Source organism: Catharus ustulatus, chromosome 1, assembly GCF_009819885.2.
Source record: "Catharus ustulatus isolate bCatUst1 chromosome 1, bCatUst1.pri.v2, whole genome shotgun sequence".
Taxonomy (NCBI): Eukaryota; Metazoa; Chordata; class Aves; order Passeriformes; family Turdidae; genus Catharus; species Catharus ustulatus.
The window spans coordinates 128,396,734-128,413,987 of record NC_046221.1 but is presented as its reverse complement, the minus strand read 5'-3'; the positions used below and the strand labels follow the sequence as shown (position 1 = coordinate 128,413,987).

The following is a 17,254-nucleotide window of genomic DNA, read 5'->3' as shown; positions in this document are numbered from 1 at the left end:
CTGATCCTAGCAGCTTCCCTGACTTTCAAGATACTGAGAGACAATGCACAAGCCTCACATACTGTTATTTATTCCTGTGCTTAACAAGGAAGGAGGGCCAATACAGACTCGTACAGTACTAGAAGAAAAAAAAAGGGGGCTTAGTTTATGGCAAGACTAGCAGACATTTATTTAATGGGGCACACCATTTAGTCTCACTAAGGATAGTGTCAGTGTGGACACAGATTATGTGCTTGTCATGCACCTTACAGAAAGGAGCCCCAGCTGCTGCAGCTCAACAGTGAATCAGGAACACACTCAGAAGTGAAGTGGGGTTGGATTTTTATTTTTTTAATGGATTAATTGAAAGTACAAAACCTGTTTGCCCTCCTTATTTTTTACTTTTTTTTACTTTCTCAAATGGCTTCTGTTGGACCTCATACACATACAGCTCGGACAGATAACCTAAGAAAACATCATTGTTACTGCTGTCTCCATATACAAGGCAACCTTTAAACTGGTTTAAAAGGTGTTCAAGGGCTTCTCTCCTTGAATAGCATCAAGCAACACTGTGTAATCCTCAAATGTGCTTTGTTTTACTGACACAGAGAATATAAACCAGACTAGAAATTGGTCTTAGAATTGATGTTTATTGTGCGAGTCCCACATAAACAAATGAAATATATCTGATGCATGATATGAGAGCAAATAGTAAATGAAAACTAGAAGATTGCTTCTGTACCCAATTGAAATAGTGTACAGAGTTATCAGAAAGAAAATAAGCCAAGTTGAAAAGAAACTTTACAAGCACAACAGCTATCCTACACAAAGAGCCAAATGCAGCATATGTGCTTCTAAATCTCATCCTATTTTGAGGAATTTAATCATGGATAAGCCTTTTGCTGCCACCTGTACAGAAATCAATGTACAGAGTACTCCAGGGCAGTGAAAATAAGTAGGATACCAAATCAAAGAGTTAAACTAACAGACATGGACCAAATCAGGGATACAAACTTTTCCACAGTAAAAGTTTTATCTACACTCATTCTTGAAGATGGCAGGTTTAATCGCTGCTCAGTAACATTCATTCTCATGTGAAACATCATTTCAACTTTGGCCTCTCATTTACCCAGTATAGAAACTACACAAGCATAAGTGGCAGGTGTCAGAGAACAAACCTGTGGTAGAACCATGCAGTTAGTACCAGAGCTCTGGAGAGACAGCTGGTGTGATCAGGGTGCTCACAACCCTCTTATCTTGAGATCACAAACTTTTTCTCTGTGAAAAGTAATGTTTTCCTGCTTCAGAGGCACACCAGAGCAGAGTCCTGGAGGACCACTGACATCTGGTGGTCACTTCACTTTAAAGAAGGCTAAGTCATATTTATTTAATTTTACTGTGACTTGATCAAATTACATTTTACAGGTGGTCTGACAGAACTACATGCCAGGGAAGCATTAAGTTACAGGTCTTACTCTGTGTTTATTAACTTAGTGGAATTTGATAGCTACAAGTAAATGCAGATGAACTGCAATACACAAACTCAGTTAAAGCTGCCAGTACATTAAAAGTACTGTTGGATTAAACCCATTCTAGAGATAATAAAGCTTCTCTAAATAGAGCACATTTAATTCAACAAGTTCTTGAGAACCACTGGATCATGAAATAGCATTATATAAAACTGTCTTTTTGACAAATAAAAAAGCACATTGTTTCCTAGGTAAGATGTTTCTTATTACTGAAAAGGAGTAATGAGATTTAGGTCTACTTTTGCTGGACAACTAGCACAAGATTAAATAATAAGCTGCCCAGACAAAAACTGCCTCAGTTCTCTCTAGAAAACTTGAGATGATCTTCTTGATACCTCCATACAATTGTGCAGAGAGACCACAGCCACCAGCACTTGACCTAAAATGCACTTAGGCCTGTTAGCACTGATTGTTGATAGGCAAACACTTAAAGCTATGCTTTGTTTGTTGCAGCTATGTACAACTTGTAAACAAAACTCTGAGGCTTCCAAACATTCATCAACCATACAAAAGTCTTACTAAACTGTCATGAGAATTTTCAGCCGTTCCCAAATGCTTTTTTTGCTGCAAAATGATTCAAGGTCTACTTTCAGGTAAATGTACATTTCTTCTTGAAATGGGAGCTCAGTTCAAAACTAATAAAATTCACAGCATCTGTTGAGTAGTAGGAAGTAATTCAAATGCTTTTCTACACCTTTTCTCCATGCTATGAGAGTGCAGTTTTGCAAAAAATCAGCAGTACAAACCATTTCCAAACTTACTGTGTTTTTCACTTACCATCAACAAGACTCCTATCCATAAGTAAACAGATTGCTAAATTACAGCCTTACCTTCAATCCAGGCTACCTGACCAGACTGATAGTGAACTATTTTTAATTACTCATACAAAAAGGCATTGCTCTCCATGTGTTTTCTAGTTGGGTGTGGCACGTTGTGAGCAAGCATATGATAGAGATACGTGCAATTGCTAATGTTGCCAAGAAGTGTGCAAAAAATAGGCAGTGCTCAGAGTGAAACTCAAAAGGGTACCCAGGACACTCATATGGAGGCAACTGTATTAAGCCACTCCAGTGAAAGCAGCAAATGTGCACCAAAATAGTTTTATTTGATTCTGCCAGAGTTTGCAGCTGAGCCCAAAAGGTTTTTGAATGGCAAGTATCAAGTGTTTTTCTCCCATTTGGATTTCAGTAAAATTCTAGTATCTGTTTTCCAGTGATGACTCTGGAGAATTTCACTTGTGTGGTACACAAATCACTGATGTTCTTAGTTGTTTCAGGTCTTGTCCTGCACTGCTGCATGAACATACACTGACAAAAGTGGCTTCACAAGATTACTTTTTAACACATTCCTAAAGGTCCAACTGCAAATCAAGAGAATAATCAGTATAGAGAAACTTTTTCCTGTGCACAACAGGCACAATGTTCCAATTAAATCTTACTCTGAGCATTTAAAGTAAGAGCTATTTTCAGCATTTTAACAATGCTAGTTTCTGCACAATAATGCATTTCATCTACAGTGAAAAGCTGTCACGTTGCTGCATATCTATTAAATAAAGCATTTTAATTAGGTCAGCTACCGGGTAAAGGAGACAATAAACCACTTTAATAAAGCACTGTCACAGTTAAAGGCCCTTGGCTGAAAAGAAAGTCTCTTCTTTCCTTTGTCATCCCCCCAACAGATATTTTTGAAAAATATCTCAGCATTGCCAACCCAATTATACAGCAACAGGAGACGATTACTCTGTGACAATGTTCTAATTCACAGACATAATCCTTCGTCTACATTTATATTTTATTGAAGATATTTTCCTGAGGCGTAGAGATGCCCTCCACTCACCACCAGGGACAGACAAGGTCTAAAAATAATTTTGCCTGGTTCTAATCGATAGCAGCACGTTGGGAAATCTCTTCCGAAGACATAGGAAAGCAAGATAACCCAGCCCTGCCAGCATGCTGACCAGCAGGGTGGTTCCAAGGACCCTGGGAGCCCTTTTCTTGGCCACACGGAACGCTGTTGGCAGGACAGCCGAGATTAATATATTGTTGACGTGTCCCAAAACTTTGTGAAATGCTTTTCTCTTCACGACACGCTCGTAATAAGCTTCCAAGTTGGGCCTCTTTCCATTTCCCCAATTTCTTCTTGCTAATCCCAGAAACTTCAGGCGATGTAATGTGACAGCAAGTGACACGTCTGCCAGGCTGAAGAAATCACCACAGAGCCAAGGCTGATTTCCATCTTCTAAGCAGAGATAAAACATAAAGCATTAGAAACTAATAGAATAGAAACACATTTAGTGCTTCTCCAAAGTACTGTCTAATAAAGACCAACAACACTTTAGCTAAAACATGACTTAAATCAGTGAAAATTTTACTAATCCCTGTCCACTCTGCACAATACTGTAAAGTCTTAGGCTCAGCAACCTGGCCTACATTTGTTAAGGAAAAAAAGATCTACATTCCAGGTTCATAAATTAAAACCCACAGTAAACACTCATTTTCCTCAACTACATTTCTCAAATCTGGATTAAATTAAACAGAATTGGAAAGAAGAAAGGCAGTTTAGTTTTTACTGAAAAGCTACCATTTGTCTGAAGAATTTATCATCTTTCCTGTGTCACTCAGCTCTATGGCATTCACTCAAGAGCAAACTCCAGCTTAGTTGGAAGCTTTCAAGTCAAAAAGAAATTAATCAGATGACTGAGTTGCACAAACACATCAGCCCAGTGAGATGAGAGAATTTGTTTACCTGTCCCTCTTTTGTTTCTCTTAGACCCCAAATCATGGGGGTTTTACACTGAGGTGTTTGAGAAGTGACCAATATTCACACTGCTCACCACTAGCCAGGAGCACAGATGGAGACCCCAGGTAGCCTCTCTAAAGGAGAGGTGAATCTTCCTGGCATGGCTCAGAGCAGGCACTGCCAGGCAGCTTCACACTTCACTGTCAGAGATCTGAACCACCACCACCTGAAAGAGCTGACATGTACTGACTATACCAAGAGCTTTTGAAACCTAGGATATGAAACCTGACAGCCAGCACAGCTATCGTAGCTGCCAGAATAAGTACTCTGTTCTAGCCTAGATCTCAAATAGGGAGGACTATGCTGTTCCCATCTCATTTGTAACTTTTGCAATCGGTTCCATGCAGCAGGCATGCAAATATGCTGGCACGAACAGTCAGTAGCACCTCTCTGGTAACAGAGAAATTTTGCGATCTCCTTTCCAACACATTTTCCACCAAAGAAAAGCAACAGCTTGGCACAAAGCTGGTAGCAGTCCATTTTGACTGGTTAAGCAGGTCTGGAAGAAAGGCCTCTGTAGAAAAGGAGTGTATCCTAAGGATAGGATACACTGAAAGGATACCTGGGAATTCATCCAGTGCATTAAATAAGATGAAGGAAAAGACCAAAGAATCTATCCTGTGTGAAAGAAAGATGCCTGCAGTGGCAGCAGTAGTAGTTGAGGAATTCAAGCAGTTGCAAGAGAAGCAGGAGCTCTGAGTTTGACCAGGACCTGGAGAAGTACAGATCACAAACCTCCAAGTTGGGAATACCTCAGACAAAATTCCAAGAGGCAATATCCCCTTGTTTTACAAAATACTGTGATCCCAGCAGTTTTCATAAGGTCATCAATACTGTATCAGTTGACTTTTTGGAAAGGCTACTTAGCAGAGAAAAGAAAGGGGTTGCTGAAAATGGTGGCAGATAGAGTTTTCTGAAAAAAAATCCTTCCATCCTTTATGAGTTAAAATATTTTCTGTGGCTCTTTAGCTGTTGAGTCAGTAGAAAATGTAATCTAGATTTTCAACTGTTGGTTCAAACCTACAGTTGTGATAGTAACCAGTAATTATTACAACAGCTATTTACAGAGCTAAATGCAAAAAGTTATTGATTTGAGCAGATGCAGTTGATATTGACTGATCCTTCATGCAGTTCCCAGTGAAGTCAGGGGAAGGACTCCTATTAGCACCACTGGAAGTTGAACCACGCTGTGAATAAGCAGAAGGCTAATCCCATTTAAACAGAATTTAGGATGCTGACATGGTTAAGTGCCTGTGGGTATAGATCAGGGGGAAGGTCAGCATTGCAGATGTCCTTGTAGGAGTGTGTTACAGACCTGCTAGCCACCACAAAGAGGCAGATGATGCATTCTATGGGAGGCTGGCAGAAGTATTTAAATTTCCTGCCCTTGTACTTGTGAGAGACTTCATCCTGCCACATGCCTGCTGAAAATACAATTCAGTGGAGAGGAGGCAGTCTAGGAGATTCCTGGAGTGTGTGAGAGAAAACTTAACTCTCAACTGGAGAAGAACTCATGGGTGATGTAGTGGTCAGTGGCCATCTTGGCACAGCAACCATGAAATGATGGAGTTTTGAGTTCTGGGTGAAGTAAGGAGAGGCACTGCAGAACTGCCACCTTGCACCTCTGCCAGGCAGACTTTGGACTGCTTAGGAGATTGATTGACAGAGTTCCCTGGGAGTCAGTTCTGAAAGGCAAAGTAGTAGAGTAAGGATGGGCAAGATCTGGGGAGGAATTCTTAAAGGTACAGAAATAGGTTGTCCCTGTATGCTGTCAGGGAAAAAGAACAGCCTCGTTAAACAGGGAACTTAGGTTGGAATTCAGGGTAAAAAGGACTGTGTCTCACCTCTGGAAGACGGGGGTAACTACAAGGATGCCATGAGGTTATGCAGGAGAAAATTAGAAAGAAAGCCAAACTGGAACTTAATTTGGGCACTGCAGTTAAAGACAACCAAAACCGTGTCAGTAAATACATTGGCAGCAAAAAGGAGGCCTAAGGAGTCTTGATCCTTTGCTGGATGAAGGGGAAACATAGTGGGAGATGAGGAAAAGGCTGAAGTACTTAATGCCTTCTTTGCCTCAGTCTTTAACACTCGTAGTCCTCAGGATATCCAGCTCCTAGAGCTGGAAGTTGGTGATTGGGGAGCTGAGTGAAGCCCCTAAAACCCAGGAGAAAATGGTTAGTGACCTGTCATGCCAGTTAGACACCCACAAGTCTATGGGTCAAGATGGGATGTGCCCGAGAGTAAGAAGGGAGCAGCCAAAATCTTGCCAATTATTTCAAACATTAACCAGCAATTGTGGTTAACCACAGAAGTCTCTGGAAATCAGCAAATGTAATACCCATCTACAAGAAGGAGGATCCAGGAAACTACAGACCTGTCATCCTGGCCTTGGTACCAGGAAATGTCATGGAGCAGATTGTCCTGAGAGTCACTACATGGCATGTGCAGGACAACCAGGGGAACAGGCCAGCCAGCATGAGTTTACAAAGGCAGGTTTTGCTTGGTCAACCTGACCTCCTTCCATGACCAGTGACCCGCTTGCTGGATGAGGGAAAGGCTGTGGATATTATCTAGACATCTGTAGAACTTCTGACCTGTCTCCCAGAGCATTCTCCTGGGTGAATGGGCTTGGGTGGGTACACATTCTTCATTGAGTGAAAAACTGGCTGGATGTCCAGGCCCAGGGAGTGGTGGTGGGCAGACTTACATCCAGCTGGTGGCTGGTCACTAGTGGGGTTCCCCAGTGGGGATCAGTATTGGGGCCAGTCCTTTCTAACAGGATGAGAGGAAATGGCCTTGAGTTGCACCAGACGAGGTTTAGATTAGATATTAGAAATGTTTTTTCACTGAAAGCGTGGTCAGGCATTGGAATAAGTTGCCCAGGGCAGCAGACAGCAGGACATGGTTTAGGCATGGTTATGATGGTGCTGGGTTGACAGTCAGACAAGATAATCTTGAAAGTCTCTTTCAACATTGATGATTCTGTGATTCTGTGAAAATTTTATTTTCATTTTGGGAGGAAGGTAGGTAAACAGGACTGCTTTCCAAGAGAGTGATGGAAGAGGGTTGTCTAATGATTACAGCAATTATTCAGATTGCTTATTCTGCATATATCACAAATATCAGTAGAGTATCTGCACAAGATTATAATAAACCTGTGCTGGACAATAAGGTTGTGACCATGATAGTGAACTGAAGCCTATACCTATAAAATCAACATTCTGTAGTTTTTTTTTTGTTGAAAAAAAATACTAAAAAAATTGTGCATCTAATTATTTTGCAGCTCATTTTACTGAAAATGTGATCAAGCACTCTCATGAGACAGTGAGAACTCACTGACTGGAACAGTAAAGTACAGTAATTTCACGAATACAAGCCGCACCAATTTGACTAAGATTTTGCTCCTAAACCGGAAATGCGGCTAATAATCAGGAGCGGCTAATACAACCTCAGAAGTGCCTGCCAGAGTGCTGAGCCGAGCAGCTGCAAAGTCGGCATTTTGCGATTGTTACAAATCGGTACTTTGTTGCACCGCGGGTGGAGCCTGGCTCCCTGTAGGCAGAACGGGGGGCGGGGAGAGAGGCGGGAGAGTTCTCTTTCCTCCTCTGCCACAGCCCAGGGGAGAGACGGCGGGGGGGGCCCGGCGCCGCCATTGCTGCAGCTCGGGGAGGAGAGGGGGGACCCGGGCCGGCCCTACCGCGGCCGGGGGAGGGGGTGGGGGGACCCGGGCCGCCCCTACCGCGGCCCGGGGAGGAGAGGGGGGACCCGGGCCGCCCCTACCGCGGCCCGGGGAGGAGAGGGGGGACCCGGGCCGCCCCTACCGCGGCCCGGGGAGGGGGGGGACGCCGGCGCCGCCATTGCTGCGGCCCGGGGAGGGGGGGGGGGAAGCCGGCGCCGCCATTGCGGCGGCCCGGGGAGGGGGGGGGAAGCCGGCGCCGCCATTGCTGCGGCCCAGGGAGGGGGGGGGAAGCGCGCGCCGCCATTGCTGTGGCCCGGGGAGCCGACGGGAGCCCCGCGCAGCCATTGCCGCGGCTCGGGGAGCCGACGGGGTGCTTTGTCCCCGCCCGCCGCCGCCGCGGCAGGAGCGGGGAAACTCCGTCCCTGCCCGCCGCCGGCGCCACGGGCGCGGGAAAGCTCCGTCCCCGCCCGCCGCCGCTGCCGTAGGAGCAGGGGAAGCTCCGTCCCTGCCTGCCACCGCGGGACAGCGCCGACCCGGGGTGACCGAGCCCAGGGGCAGCGGCGGCCGGCCCCGAGCTGCAGCACCGTGCTGGACCACCTGGCCCCGTCAGCGGCCCCTAGCGGGCTGAGCCTGCACAGCCTTAGCTCAGCCAGTAAACCCCGCCCTCCCGCCGTTCTGTTAATAATTGCACGCGGGTCCTCGCTGCGAACGACAGAGCGGCTTATATTCGTGTGCGGCTTATCTATGGACAAAAACCAAAATATTTGCCAACACCCAGAGATGCGGCTTATAGTCAGTGCGGCTTGTATTCGTGAATTTACTGTAAGCTAGTATTTAAAACAGTATTGATTCCTTCTGTGTTGTATAGATCAATATATACTAAAAGTATCAAACCTGACACATTAAAAATTGTTTTATAATGGTGCTGTCAACAAGTTTACCCAGTATCCTCGAACAGAAATACTAACAGAATTAGCAAGAAAACTTCCTTACCTGGTGTTTCCTCATTTCGCCGCTGCAATTCAGTCTCAACCTGATCCAAAACTTTTTCCAGTTCATCTAGTATTTTCTTTAGGTATTTGATATTGTCATGATCCAGCAGTTTAGACTAAATAGACATACAGGTTAGTGTTTTAACCATCATACAGAGTTTATACTTTTATCAGAGAAGCTTGTGCTTAGGATACTGCAGTGTTTATTCATAAAATGTGATTATTTTCTCCACATAGTCAGTTTGATACTACGTGGATACTGGTGACAATTCAGAAAGCAGAAGAAAACTTTAGAGATGTCAGATAGCAAGGTTTGCCTACCCCTGCAGGGTGCTCAACAGCCCCACACCACCACTGATGTACACTTATCTTTGAAGTCAGTGGGACTAGTCCAGTACTTCAGCACACTCACTTCAATTGAGTAGTTGATCTGAGGACAGACTGTTCCATGCCTTGAAGGGTTAAACCACTGCATGACATTACTGGTAATGACAGGTGTTAATATTGTGACCAAAAAATCTAACACTAACAAGCTCATAATAAAGGGGCCCATAAAAAGGGGTTTCCTACCTTAAGGCGCTTCTGTTTTGCTATATAGGCATCTTGAAGGTCTGGATTTTCTTCTGCAAGTTTCTTCAGTTCTGATTCTGTGTTACTTATTTGGCCTGATTTAAAAAAAAAGAAAAAAAAAAAAAAAGAGAGAGAGAAAAAAAGAGACAAACATTAGATATATCCAAACACACTCATAACACAATCCACAGGAACTGATCAATTGCCTGTGTACAAATATACAAAAGAAAATGGGAATGCTGCTTCAGTACAGCATCTGCACCAGGTTATGTATTTAAATCATCATGTTTTGGAAAACTTAAATGCTTCTTAAATTGACCCATCACACCTTAATCTCATCAGTTTGCAAAGTGAAAGTGCTGGTAGGCCCACACTGAGATTTTCTGTCACTGTAAGGCATATGCATAATTTTACAGCAAAAGCCTAAATGCCACTGAATATGGAGCCAAGGTGTTTTCATTTAGCTAAAATGTGATGCCAAAGTCTACGATCCTGAACTGTGCATCTCCTATGAACTGTGTGCACCTCCTAGAAAAACATTCATTACATGATTTAAAGGAGGAATTATGTGAAAAGTTTAAGTTAGTTTTACTGATTTCTACTGTAAGTCTATAGCCTTTTCCTTAAAATGGGGCTTTGCTTGAAAATGCCATACTTATAAACCAGAATACCAAAAGGTAGTGATTTCTAAATCTTGTAAAAATAAGTATTTCAGAACAAAATAATTATCGAGCATGAATCACCTCTCACTTGTACTTGATAATAAAGTTTAGTTACAATGAAGTCTGATAATTAAACCGAAAGAAATCTTTCTAGAGAATAACAAACTCAGTTTTTTATATATTCATTTCAACATGACTGTGAAAGCCATCCTTCAATATAGTGTATGAAGAAATTGAAGGATGTACTCATACAACTAAAATCTTACACATGCAATTAGTTACTTACTTGGATTTGGTATGCATAAACATAACACACAACTGGGTCATGCTTCATTATATCTAGCAGTCTGGGAAAAAAAAAGTGTTTCAAGCTGAAAACGAAAATATCCAGGAGAAGTTTGAACATGCAAAGGAATTGTTAAGAAACATCCACAGGCTTTTCCAAAAAATGCTTCTAATCAAAAAATGTAGGCTATGCTTTAAGCATAAAAAGATAAGAAAACACCCCAATTTAGATGAGCAATAATTTTAGCTGTACCAGTATGAACATGTGCAAACTGAGAACAATTTATACCAACTAGAAGCTAGAGTGGAAGAATACATACAGCAAGAAAAGCAGAAGACAATGTTGTAAAGTGAACTGTAATAAAAGCACTGATTATTACCACGTGAAAACAGAAAACTGTACATAATGCCTATGAGTAAAGCACAATTGTTCAAGAAACAGCATCCACATTTGGGAAAAAAGAACAAAAACAAAACCACCAAAGCAGACAATGCACGGATGTAAGAGAATAATTCATGTTCTTGGATAAGGGGGAGTGGTTTTAAACTGAAGAACATAGATTTAGATTAGATATGAAGAAGAAATTCTTTCCTGTGAGGGTGGTGAGGCACTGGAACAGATTGCCCAGAGAAGCTGTGGACTCCCTATCCCTGGAAGTGTCCAAGGCCAGGTTGGATGAGGCTTGGAACAGCCTGGTCCCTGCCTACAGCAGGGAAATTCAAACTGGATGATCTTTGAGGCCTCTTCCAACCTAGGTCATTCTATGATTCTATGATTTTATGATTTTATGATCCTATTGTTCTATGCTACTTCAGTAACATCAATCATTCAACTATATGGAAAACTTACTGCCTGCCTTCACTTCTGACAACATAATAATGTAGTTAGTAAGAGAACTGACTTACCAAAAATTTTAAGGAGGAGGATAAGACATTTTGTGGGAAATGCGATTTCTCAAACTAACAAAATATCACCTTTTATGATATCATGAACTTACTAATAGTATAGTTGCAGAACATTTCAAAGACTCTGCAGTATCTGATTTTGTTCTTTCTACAGAGCATTCTAAAACATCATAGAAAAAAGATCAACACTATATATACCGCTGACATTGGCAAAAAAAATCTGAGATCTCAGATTGTAATTGCAAACAGGGAATTACCATCCAACCATGCTGTCAGGAGTTGATGCTTGTCTTAGAACTACTTAGTACTTTTGTAATGATAGAAGGAAACATAAAGGCATCAATTAAATGGTTGTCACAGTACAAAAATTATCTCCACAGACACCTTAAAAATAACGCTTCCTCTTCCCAATTTCCAAATCACAACAGAATACACAATCAATAAAATGCACAAATCATCAAGGACTGCAACTAAAATTCATAAACTGTGCTCAGTATTTTGTGTTTAAGGTGGATTTAAGAAAGAAGATGAATGTAATGAAGTAACCTACTAAGTTAAAGAGCTACACCACTACATACTACGGATTCTGCTGGTAGCATAGGCTGGAATCATGGAGTCCACTGTTAACTCGGGGTGCAGGATGCAGCCATGTGTGTAGGCATCCATAGGCAAGGAGTCTAAAAGCTCTCTGTAGTGTTGCACCCTTGGATAATACATGCTCCCCTCTTCTGGCATTAATCTTGGTACTTCCTCTGCAAAACAAAGTTTAAAATAAAGTTAAGATGAATCATCCAATAGACCAAAGTTCATTCAGTTATGCCCAGCTGGGACAGGTGACACAGCCACAGGTAAGAAAGGTTCACTTGTACCCCAGAATAACTCAACTGTGTGATTGCAGTTCAGAGAAATGTATATTTGCAGTTCATTTTAAAATGTTTTGTAATTCCAGTTCCTATGCAGCAACCCACATAAACACACATTTAAGAGGCTTTCAAATCAGAAAACCACACTCAGTTCAGTTATGTACATCTAGGAATGAATGACCATGACGTACAACCCTATAATGCTCTCACAGTTGGGCACAGCTGAGATTCCAAGAAATTGTTATGGCTGAAACGTTGCTGCTCCTGCAGTGATGTAAAAATTACAGTACAGGAATCCTATGCAAAGCATGACTGGAAGTATTCCTGCACATCAATGAGTTTTACCCTACCCTTAATTTACCTGGGCCCCTTTTGACTAAAAGACAGCACAAATTATGTTCACTCAACAATAAAGTTGTTTTTTTTTCTTCATACCTCAGAATTCACAGCACTAAGTACCTGAAATACAAAATGCTGCCATTTTCACACCTATACCAAATACAGCTCTACATTTCCTTAAAAAATTGAGGTAGATTTTTTTCTTGGTGTTTTTGGGGGTTTTTTTTAACAGTACAGGCACAAAGAACTGCACATGATCATTTCCAAGGCTAATCTTCCTGCTCTTTTACCTTTTCATTCCATTTTGGTTGCAAAAATAATTTGCTCATTCTACGTTCATTGTTCTACAGAACATTATTCTGAACTTAAGCATGTTTTTTCTTATCTCACAGGGAATATGGACTTGCTTGCCAAAGGCAGTCATGCAGCTCTGTTCAGTATGTTATTTTTCATGGCAGCATCACACCAGGGTGAGTGCAGCACAGTGCTGCTGCCATTCCTGGCCTCTCCACCCCTCCAGGGCTAAGGAGGACAGTGGTAGCTTTTATTTATAAAGGTTTACTCATGAAGGTGCTGGAAAGCTTTCAGTTCACTTTAGAGGAACATGTTTTCAACCCAAACTGCTAACTGCTAGGAGAGCCCGTTTACTTGTGAGACTGAACATTTCCTGTCCTGAACGAAGAGCCTGCAGTGATACAGAGCTGCTCCAGGATCGCTGCAGGCTAAGGGGTGAGGGGAAGAACCACATGAAATGCCTGTGGGATTACCATCGACAAACGTCGCTTCAAGGTAATCAATGATCTGCGTTGCCTCACAAATGATGTTTTCCCCATGGATCAGGACGGGTACTTCTCCAGAGGAGCTCAAGCGCATGAACCACGGCTCGTTGTGCTCGCTCAGCGGCAGGTTCACATCGTGCTCCTCGCACTTCAGAGCCTTCTCGGCGATTGCCAGCCGCACCTGGAACGGCACCGCCAGGGTCACCCGGGCAGCATCCCCGCCCGGGCAGCATCCACACCCAGACAGTATCCACACCAGGGCAGCATCCATACCAGGGCAGCATCCACACCCAGGCAGTATCCACACCCGGGCAGCATCCACACCCAGGTAGTATCCACACCAGGGCAGCATCCACATCCAGGCAGTATGCACACCAGGGCAGCATCCATACCAGGGCAGCATCCACACCCGGGCAGCATCCACACCAGGGCAGCATCCACACCCGGGCAGCATTCCCACCCAAGCAGCATCCACATTCGGGCAGCATCCACACCAGAGCAGCATCCCCTCCCGGCAGCCTCCACACTAGGGCAGCATCCCCGCCCGGGCCGCTCTCCCGGCCCCGCCTCGGCGCACCCACGGCCGCTCCACTCCATCCCGCATCCCTCCACCACAGGTCCCTCCATCCCTGATCCCTGATCCCTCATCCCCCCATCCCTCCACCCCCATCCCTCCATCCCCAATCCCCCAATCGCGCATCCCTCCATCCCTGCTGCCCCGGTGCCGCAGGGGAGGTGGGCACGGCGGGAGGGGCGATCCGGGGCCCCGCGCCCCCGCCCAGCGCTCACCTTCTGCGAGGAGAAGGACTGCGTCCAGTGGTACAGCACCAGCGGAGCCATGCCCAGCTCGGCCCGGCCCGGCTCGGCCTGGCTCGGCCCGCGGCGCCGGGCGGGGCGGGAGGCAGCGCGGAGCCGATCCGCTCTTGGAAATTACCCTTAGGGGATGCCCGGGGAATGCGGGGGACACCCCCGTCTTCCCCCTACCCTCACTGCTCGGAGGACTGCCCTTCCGAAGGGGAAGCCGCCTGCAAAGCCGTCTGCAGCATCCCCTAGGGAAGCGCAGGAAGATGGATGCGCAAGTAGGGAAGGTCACATGGCAGGATTTAGCTTTTTATATTTATTTTGGTTTGGTTTGGTTTTTTAACCAGTGCTTCCAGCACGAATTTCAGGGACATCAGCAACACGGACTTGGGGAAAAAAAAAAAAAAAAAAAAAAGTATATATATATATATACACATACTATTAAGTCATATTAAGTCATCCTGAATTGGACACTGTGGGTATAGATCATCTATTGCAAAATGAGTCATAGCAAGAAGGAACAAAGCTTTTGAATAACTTCTTTTGCCTTCGTATGTGTCCTTTCAATCTTAAGAGAGAAAGTTTCTTAATTTTCTTAAATTTCTTATTTTTTCCTACACAAAATTAGAAAATCTAACAGTTTGGCTGGGCATTTTTTCGTTTTCCCTGTGTGAAGCAAGGTCCTTTCTGAAAAGCATTTGATAACTAACAAAGGCTTAAATCATCAGGAAATGCCTCCTCTGTATCTTACTCTGGAGATAATTTAGAAGATGCGATTACTGATAGTACATTAGGCACTATCAGCAACAGCAGGCAGATTTTAGCAAAGTTAAAAGATACAGTGAGATTACAGAGTCCAGAATATTGTTCTCTTCATTCTGACTGCTCAATTGCCAGTAAAGGCAACTACTTCAGGTAAACCTGATATCTTAGTCCCACATGCCATTTCTAAACAGATGAACCCCACAATCAGTACCTTAAAGACATGAACTTAGTATGTTGAGAGCTGTATCTCAATAACAAGAACATTTAAAGGAATTTTTTAACCAAGGGAATGGATTTCAGTTGTTGAGACAAGGTAATAGACAAATCTTATAAATAAAAAGGAAAGAAACAAAAAGCCAGCTCCCAGCCCTGTACTTGTCATGGGAGTGGGCTCAAAGGCAGCCCCATGCCTTCCTCAGAGACCACGCCCTGCTACAATCACAAGCCAAAATAAACTCTTTAGAAGGACATGCATGGTGAGAGGCTTCTCACAAATCTCAGCTGATAGCAATCAGCGTTACTGATGGTAAATCTCACATTTGGGGGAATTTAACTGTTATTCTTCAAAAAGTTGGGGGATGTGCTTAGAACTGACAACAAGAATGCAGTTGATGACATTATGGCTGGATTTTCTTCACTTTAAGATACATGTGTAAGGTAAGAGTGCTGTTATGTCCTCTCATGCACAAGGGCTATAAAGAGTGACCCACCAATGATAAATATTCTCATAGGTGCCTGCCTAGGCTGCTGTACAGCTGGTCCTCACAACTAGATCTTACAGTAACTCAAGAGAAAAATCTGGGAACTGTTTGTTTTTTGGTTTGTTTGTTTTTAATTTACCTGAACTAGGCATTTTTTCAAGTTTCTGTTTAGCTTTTTTTCCCTTAATTTTGCCTTTAAATCAAAATGTTGTCATTTCATCAATTACCACAAAGACCACTACTCCGCTTCCTTTGGTACATCTAAATAATTTAGTATCACACATGGACTTCTGTGTTTGAGTTATAATTTGTTACCTGTTTTAGATGCCTAGAAAGGCAATGAACTGTATCTACCTTATAACAAAATAAAGAAGGACCAGTGGGAACAGTATTTCCTTCCTCAGACTGAGCAGCTGCAATCATACACAGGTGTTCCTTCTTCCTAACCTAGTCATCCATATTGCTATGAAATACAGGAAGGACATTGGAGCAGGTCCAGAGGACTAGATGATTAGGGGGATGGAGCACCTCCCCTATGAGGAAAAGCTAGGAGGATTGGGATTGTTCACCCTGGAAAAAAGGCTTGCAGGTTACCAAACTGTGGCCTTCAGCACCTGAAGGGAGCCTACAGGAAACACTAAGAGGGACTTTTTACGAGAGCATGTAGTGAAAGGACAAGGTGGAATGGCTTCAAACTGAAAGAGAGTAGGTTTAGCTTAGATGTTAGGAAGAGATGTTTTACTGTGAGGGTTGTGGGGCACTGGAACAGGTTGCCCAGCTGTGGACTCCCCATCCCAAGAAATGTTTACAGTAATTTCACGACTATAAGGTGCACCCTTTTGACTAAAATTTTCCCCCGAACCTGGAAGTGCGCCTTATAGTCCGGTGCGCCTTATATAATGTACAAAGTTGTAAAATTTTCCAACCTGGAAGTGGGAGCTGCAATGGGGGGGCGGTGCTGCGGGAGCACTGAGTCGCGAGGGGAGGCAGGAGTGGGCAGCCGCCGCCAGCAGGCGCCGCGCAGGGACAGAGGGAGCTGCTGCCGGCCCCGGCCCCGGCATGGAGAGAAGAAGAAGCCGAGTGGCGCTGGGCGCGGGAGGAACAAGAAGCCGGGCGGCGCCGGGCGCGGGGGGAACAAGAAGCCGGCCCAGGCACAGGAGGAACAAGAAGCCAGGCAGCGCCGAGCGCGAGGGGAACAAGAAGCCAAGCTGTGCCAGCCAGCGCCGGGCGGGAGTGCCTGGGCCCACGGCAGCTGCAGCCGCCAGGCAGGGGAAGCCGGGACCCGTGGCCGCGCGGTGGTAGCCAGGAGCTGCGAGCCGCGCGAGCCAGTGCCGGGGGTGGGTGGGAGTGTGAGGGCCCACGGCACAGGGAGGGCACCTGGGGCTGCATTTAAAGGCTACACCAATCTGTGAAAAATGTTTGCAAATTGAGCACTTGCCAGTAATTTGTTACTTTGTTGCACGTGGCACAGCTCCTTGCTGCAAAAAAAAAGTGCGAGCCGTGAGCCCAGCTGCGAGGGGGGGCGGTGCCACGGGAGCGCCGAGCCGCGAGAGGGGGCAGGAGCGGCCAGTCCCCAACCAGCGGCAGCTGCACAGGGAGAGA

The 17,254-nt window shown here is 44.4% G+C and overlaps 1 protein-coding gene across 1 annotated transcript; it reads right to left on the bottom strand.

Moving 5' to 3' along the window:
- Positions 1-304: 304 nt before the first annotated feature.
- On the bottom strand, positions 305-14,475 carry GDAP1 (ganglioside induced differentiation associated protein 1). The gene is made up of 6 exons (XM_033067403.1): positions 14,175-14,475; positions 13,374-13,566; positions 11,983-12,156; positions 9,552-9,646; positions 8,983-9,097; positions 305-3,746 (listed from the first exon to the last, which is right to left on the bottom strand). The coding sequence occupies exons 1-6, from the start codon at positions 14,223-14,225 to the stop codon at positions 3,364-3,366; spliced, it is 1,011 nt and encodes a 336-aa protein (XP_032923294.1). The 5' UTR covers positions 14,226-14,475; the 3' UTR covers positions 305-3,363.
- Positions 14,476-17,254: the final 2,779 nt, after the last annotated feature.